A 7582-nucleotide genomic window follows, 5' to 3' on the forward strand; every position below is an offset into this window, starting at 1 on the left:
TTAATTGAAAGGGCAAAACCTCTTTGTAAACAAATTGCATAACGATACATTATTATTTTTTGGTATCAGATAATTAACTGAGGGATGCTGATGTCATGGTGGAATGGTTAGCCCACTTGGCTTGCTATGCAGAGGTCACTGGTTCAGTCTTGTGGCACGACAGTTGAAAAATTGGAAAGTTTCTTAACCATTTCCCATTTCGATGACGTACGTGTATGTCATCAGTTAAGATAAAGTCACTTAAAAACAATATTTTATCTGTATCGAAGCTCCCACAAGGCCATGCGGGAGGGTGTATGGCACAGTTTGCCCCCTGCTATTATAGGATGTGGCCGTGTCGCTATGGATCTCAGCGGTGAGTATGATGTCTTTAAAAACAAAGGTGCTATGCCTCTAAAAATAAAATTTATGCTGAACCGCTTTCACCTCCCGAGATTCAGCGGTCGATGGGACTTCATCCTGCAAACTTGTAGACGTCTCGGAATGGGAAAGGGTTAAATACCTCCACCTCACCATTGCTTACCCCAAGCTCTCATACTCTGATGGTGCATTGTCTTTGAGTTGTGCGCCTTTTGGCGTCATCTGGTCCAACCCATGTGAGACTAGGCTCTAAGGAAAGCTGTCTTGGGTGTGGACCAATCAACTTCAAGGACAGTGCACATTATCAGAGTTATGTTTTTTGTTTGCATTATGACTGCAGGTATTGTGGTCTATGCAAACATGACTCCTTGTAAAAAGGTGTCAGTTTTGTTGCCAGATAGAAGGGTAAAAAAACAATTATCATACCTCCACCTCATTCGACTCAGTGGTATAAATTGGTATACCATATTAACTCAATAAAAAACACAAACTAATGTTTTTATTTTACCAGGTAAGGCCCACAGAGTTATATATGTTTTTTTTCAGAAGTGGCCTGGCCACAAATGATAGCCCAATGGAAATGGCTTATTTTGGAAATGTATAGCAAACACATGTTTCTAAACGTGGAGGCGAAAACGGGAGGGAACTGGAGAAAAATCCACACGACCACTGTGAGAACATGAAAACTCCAAATATACAGGCATCATGGTCGGAATCGAACCCACAACCATCCTGTATACCAGGCGAGGTAGTTAACATCTCGCCACCGTGGAGCCCCAATTAACAGGTTGTGTGCGGTGCGGTTCATTTGTGGGTACTCCGACCTATTCTAAAATGTCTGGCCAGCATTTAAAAGTAAGGCAAAATACCCTCCTGAGCAGCTTTCCAGAGTTCTTTTTTTATAGTGGAAGCCATTCTACCAGAGGTGACATGAGCAAGTAATTGCAGGGGTGTACCTTTACCCGTTCCAATGACTGAATGGACGTCTCTGTAAACATTGTTCAGTAAACACTGAATGTTTGTGAATGAGTGATGTTGACATTTTAAACTGCAATAAACTCAATTGGTGGTTTCATGAGCATGAGTATGTGTTAACGTTTAGTCTCATATTGATGTTTTTTTAGGGGAAAGAAATAAAGGAACATTCGGAGAATCCTGCTTCGGAAGAAAATCCAAGCACTGTGGGAGATGTACTCAGGGAGACAGTAGCCGATATAAAAGAAAACAATTTAAAAAAACGTCCCTCTGAAGATGAAACATCAAGACAAACTGATTCATTTTCAGGCTTGAAAGATCCTTTGGAAATTTCAGCAAATAGAATGTCTGGCCAAGATGAGAAGCAGAGCGTTAAACTGTCTTCTGAGAATGCAACCACTTCATCACTATTGTGTAGTAATTCAAAATACGATGGTGAAGACTCTCCCAAGGAGGGAGGGCAGGTACGTTTTACTGATCAAAACATTTTTTTTATTACGTATTATTCCAAAGGTATTACATATTCAGAGGGTAAACATTAAATTGTTTATATTAAATTGAGTCCTGTCAGAAGTGGCACCACATTCTGTGCTACGAACCCATGTCGCCTGAGTTCGATACCTGGTTATGGCTAACTTTCGTGGTGAGTGAGATCTGAACTGGTCCTGGGTCCCCCCCCCTCACCCCCCCCCCCCCTTCACAATGCGCACTGACCAGCAAGGGTGAAGTCCGGGTCAAAATAACCCCCTTTTACAACTTGGGGAGGCCTTTATCCAGAAGTGGTTTGACAAAGGGCTGTAAAAAAATATTACGCAGTCCACCCGTAAAAAAAATCAACACAATGCACATATGTTGATTTTTTTGAATAAGTGGTGCAAACACGTGTGCATATGGTTTTAGGAAATAATGTTTCGTTTCACTTTTTTTTATTAATGATTTTATTGACCCTTTTTTTCTTTCAGAAGGAACATTACCTGAAAAATGCCAAATCGTGCACATCAGCTGTTTACCCAGAGACTGGGCGCTCCAAATTATTGGACGGTCAAGCGTGTTCGTCTTCGAAAGCAGCACTTGCCTCGCGTGCGTATGGCAGCCCAGAGGCTCGCACGTCTCGCAGTGAAAAAGCGATCGAGGATGGTCATTGCACACAAGAGTGGCAGAAAAATGACAACGGCATGGCGCGACGGCGTGCACAAATGCACGATGGCAGTGGCATCGAACGGCCCGTGTCGTTGTCGCGCACCGTTGACCATTGCGTGTGCGAATACGAGCCGGTTTTCAGCAGAGATTTCGAGTGCACGTCTCACATCTGTGGTTATGCCCGTTCTCGCTCTGTTGAGAACCACGCTCAAGCTGAGGCTCCTGCACGTGCCGCTAGCCCGTTTGCAATGGGCAACGGCCAAGTCGCATTAAATCTGGGCGTCCGAGCAGCGCCCAGCTCAATTGACTTTGGGAAAGATTCACGCGCGACGAATTTTAAGTGCCCTTACTTTTCTTTCGTTAAACTGGTTACGTTCAACAAAATCCCCGTCGGGCCCTGTGGACCGCTGCTACCCGCAGTGCCCGAAGCTTCGCCACGTCCGGCACTTGGCTCCGCACGAGGATACGACGGCTGCTCTGAGCGGGGCCTTGTCAGAGAGGAGACGCACCTGGCGCTGACACCTCGCTCCTGGTGCCAGCTGGCTGGTCAGCCGTCGCGTTTCACTCAGCCGCTCGCCAGTGCCGAGGTTATTGAGGGATCGCCGGTAACCGTGGAGGTGACAGTTGGAGGCAGCCCTGAGCCCACCGTGGTTTGGTGGGTGACACACAGGCGCATTTGGTACCGTTTGTCAATGTGCTTCTCACAGTCATGCACATTATTGTTAAAGTAGAAGCTGGATATAAGCACATCTCTTGGGAGTTTTACCAGATTGTGATTATATACGAAGTGTGCTTCTATCAGAAGTTGCCCTTTGCCTTCATCCCACCAGTGTAATATATGGATGTGTTGTGTTTATGAGAATTGTGCCTATATCCAGCTTATGCTATTATACGATGACTGTTTTTACTCAAGCACATGTAAATGCTTTTCTTTCTAAATCAAGAGTATATTACATTTAATAGAGCGTGATTAAACTTCAGAATCAGAATATTGATTTATCCTGAAGATATCCGATGAGCTATGTAGCTCTTTTTCACAGATATCCAGTAGAGGCGGGTCACAAAGTAACAACAACAAACAATAAAAACTTTTCTGTAGATGTATATAGCCAGTGATTTACCCAGGCAAGCCTCACACAGATTAATTCAGCAGGGTCTCACATTGGCATTGTTTGGCCAGTTCCATTAAACGAGTGTGTGGCTTAATGTGGGTGGACAACCACGGGAGAAAAAAAACCCCACACGTTCGCGATGTGTAACACTCAACACTGCCATCTAATCACTTTTCAACACCTGGCAAAGCCCTGGTGGCACCTGTCCAAGTACAGGGAATCCTCAACTTACGAACGAGTTAGGTTTCAGAGGTCTGTTCGTAAGTCGATTTGTTCGTAAGTCCAACTTTTACTCCTATCGATTCCAAAGTCCAAACGTGCTCTGCGGCATGTACACTAAAGACGGGGAATGGCTTTAAAAGTTGTATAACCTCGTGTAGATGTAGATGCCACTGGTTCTTCACGTTCCGCAAATGTAGATGCCACCACCGCCATCTATTGTGCGGCGGTTAAACTTACGACTCTGGTTCCGAACAGGCAACTGGACAAACGCACAGGTTTGTTCGTATCTCTGAAAGTTCGGAAGTCGAATATTCATAAGTAGAGGAGTCCCTGTACGAACCAGGCTCCAAAATACTGCTTATCTTCCAAGATCAAACGTGATTAGGTGCATTTAGGATGACTTTGTCAAATGCAAACACTACTATTTTAAAAAGTCTAGATTGAAAACGAATTTCTTTAAAACTGATTTTGTGTTTAGTTTATTGTCCGTCCCCCTCACCTCCGATTAGCACGGTTGGCTACGTACAGTCCGACATACGTTCAACATACATGCATACATGCATAGTTTTAGATATTTCGTTTGGTTTTACTGGAAGTTGCTCAACATTGCAACACACGTGCAGTGTTTGTAATTCCACGATGACAGTCGTTAGTTGCTTGAAATTAATAAAACTCATAAATGTGCCAAGTTTGTTAATAGCAGAGCAGCCCACAACACGACTGGTAAACTATCCGAGTAATTCGCATGAGACATTTACTACCTGATATAGTTATTGACACTGTCTTATGAGCTGTGTGCACTCTTATAACGAGTGAATGTATACCACTTTTGAGTCGTAAAACCCGAAACACCAAATTCATGAATATTGAGTTTATCAAATTTTAAATGTGTTGCAATCCATTCATCATAAGGCATGATGCCTTGGTGCAAATTGATGTATGTAACTGCTTAATTTGGTAGTCAGATTGATGTCCAAATTACCAGGAAGCTGCAAACAATAATTAATCGGGGCGCTGTTAAACACTCGCGTGCAAGACAATTGTTTTTCACTGTCTGCGTCGGGTGGTGGAGGGTCTTGATGACACAGATTTGGTCAGGTCAATACAGTACATGGTCTAACCAACAGCAAAAACACCTATAATGAATTTTTGTAACCTTGTTCAAGTCAAGAAGCTGTTATCTATTACACGAGTGCCCTTCACTTTTTTGCCGATAAGACATCGGGAGTGGTGAGGACCAACCACACACGTTTGAAACCATTGGGGTTAGATGGCGCGACTATGGGGGGGTGTTTTCACATTCGCGTAGAACAATCCCACGTCGACCACGTTTTTTTCCAACCACGGTTTCGAGTATTCATGTATAATTATTGCGCATACCGTTTTTTTCCCTTTCCCACAACCACGGTACGCTATAACACTGTAACCACTGTTTTGGATTTCACGCTGCCCATGATTTCAAATCTCCGGCCGGGTTCAAGCATCAAGCGGCCGTGGTACCCACCAATACGCGTACCCCGCGTACAAATACTTGTACTCAGTGCCGGATTATATTATCGTAGAAGCAAAAATAGCTACATATGCTATGGGCCCTGCACTTTCAAGGGCCCCGCGCTAAATGCTTTCAAGCCATCAATTCCGGTTCAGTGATTCTGCACTTGCTCTATTACTATAGTACTATACCGCCTTCAACTTTTATGAATTACTGGGTGTTTAAGGTTAGCGATTTGTCGTATTATCTGGCTGTATAACAAATGAAAAAATCCAATTACTTTACTATGCACGTGAAAAATTTGTGTTTTTATATTTATATGTTTAGGGCCCCTTTGTAACATATGCTACAGGCCCCGCACTAGCTTAATCTGGCACTGCTTGTACCACGTCATTCAGTTGTTGCAGCAGTCGTCAGAGCCTAAAAGTGCTGCAATTTATGCCCCGTGAAAGTGTACCGTGATTACTGTACAATACCGCACCACTACTCGTGGTTTGTTTTGCCCTTAATCAGGGCCCACATAAGCGTCGAGCTGGCGGTGCATATGAGCATAGTGTGAAGAGGGCAAGGAGAAATTTGTCCTTAAAGCGAAAGCTTTCTGAGGATAGAGTACAGCCGCTCATGCCGATAGCCAACCCCAACTCCCTCCCCAAACATCACCATCATCGTCACTGAGACCGATATCTGGACTTCACTACAGTATAATTATTGAACAGTTTTTGTTCACCATTAATACTAAAGATTTTTTTTAAATGTTATACAATACTGTACACGTTTTTCACTTTTACTGAATGCATAGGATGCGTCGATAGGCTTGGATGATGAGTGTTAACCGCGGCGACGGAACCCAACCCCCTGTTTTCAATGAGCCTCTAGTCTTGACACCAGTTGGCCTGCGGGCCTTGCAATGAAGAACAACGTGTTACACCTTCAATAGCGATGTTTGTTGCTGGTCCCTTTGGTTTTTAGGCTCCTTGGGTCAGCAACTGTAATAAAAAAATATACACATTTGGCAAAACCTTTTTTTTTACAATCGAAAATAGCGTGGCAACAGTTGCTAAAATGTCAAGTGCTTGCGAAGACCGCTCGAAAAAGTCCCCATTTGGCCTTAAAGGCCTCGTTATCTTCACCCTACCGTGTGTTATACATTGTCACATTCTCTGTGTTTTTTTGTTTGTTTGTTCCTCATTGCAGGCTCCGGAATGGACAATTGTTAAATTCTAATGAAAACACAGAGCTCGGGTGTTGTGAGGATCGACACTGCCTGCTAATAGCGAAGGCCACGGTCACCGACGCCGGAGTTTACATCGCGAGGGCCGAGAATGTGGCTGGTGCAGAGGCGACTGCAGTTGTCCTTCAGGTCAACTCAGGTAACGAGTGGAGTGGCCTTCAGCGCAGTGCGGCGCTCTGTGTCACATGATCAAAGTTGATATACCTTATCTAGTTATGTTGGGTCACCTATGTTGGGTCACCAAGCGATGGATTTAAGTCGACCCGGATGAATCGTCAAGCCTAATTCTGGACCGAACAAAACAAGTTCATAAATTAAACTGGTGCCGCGTTTGTGTTGAAATTCAATTATAAATACGCATTTTACAAAAAATCTATATTAATCTTTGGTAAAGGTTATTAAAGGATATCAACAGTTAATTGGCTGCAATCTCATGTCCATTGCCTCATTTTTGAATATGGTAAGGAAATGCATTTGATTTCATTCATTGAAACCATATTGTTCGAGTACCGTATAGTATTTTCCAATATTGGTCACCAGTAGAGGTGGGATTATTAGTTGATGGTATTAATTAATCGACAAAACATTTAAAGCGAATTATTTTAGTGGTGGTCGATTATTCGGGCACCTTTATAACTCGTGGCTGCATTTGTCAGGCGAGAAACCCCCTGAAAGCCACACCAAGCTTGATGAGGCTATACCTGTCAACCCATATGGTTTACCCGTATTATTGTACAGGAAAATTGAGCCGTTTCAATACGGGCAAATGTTTTTTGGTGTCAATTTGTTTGTGTTTCTCCCTTGTGATGGGACTTTGTAGGATGAACGTTGAGATGTATAAGGGCACGGGGTGACCAATAAAGTTGGAATTAGTCTGTCATAAGGTAGGCACTGATGATGGGTTGACAGGTACGTGAGTCTGCTGATGCTAATGACATCACCCCCCCTCCCATCACCTCCCTTTCCAAAATCAGACGTGGAAACGGAGGTGAGGGCTTTTTTTTCCAACAATGTTTGAGTCATCCCATTAACTGCGCGATAAAAATGAAC

The 7582-nt window shown here is 43.5% G+C and overlaps 1 protein-coding gene across 1 annotated transcript in view; it reads left to right on the forward strand.

Moving 5' to 3' along the window:
• Window positions 1-6817, forward strand: part of SPEG (striated muscle enriched protein kinase) — a 43381-nt gene extending 36564 nt beyond the window's left edge. Inside the window, exons 22-24 of the mRNA XM_078865761.1 lie at window positions 1485-1799; window positions 2298-3130; window positions 6496-6817. Of these exons, the coding sequence (XP_078721887.1) occupies window positions 1485-1799; window positions 2298-3130; window positions 6496-6721 (1374 nt within the window). The 3' untranslated portion in view covers window positions 6722-6817. The remainder of the gene's footprint in view (window positions 1-1484; window positions 1800-2297; window positions 3131-6495) is intronic.
• Window positions 6818-7582: the final 765 nt, after the last annotated feature.

Source organism: Lampetra fluviatilis, chromosome 21, assembly GCF_964198595.1.
Source record: "Lampetra fluviatilis chromosome 21, kcLamFluv1.1, whole genome shotgun sequence".
Lineage (NCBI taxonomy): Eukaryota > Metazoa > Chordata > Hyperoartia > Petromyzontiformes > Petromyzontidae > Lampetra > Lampetra fluviatilis.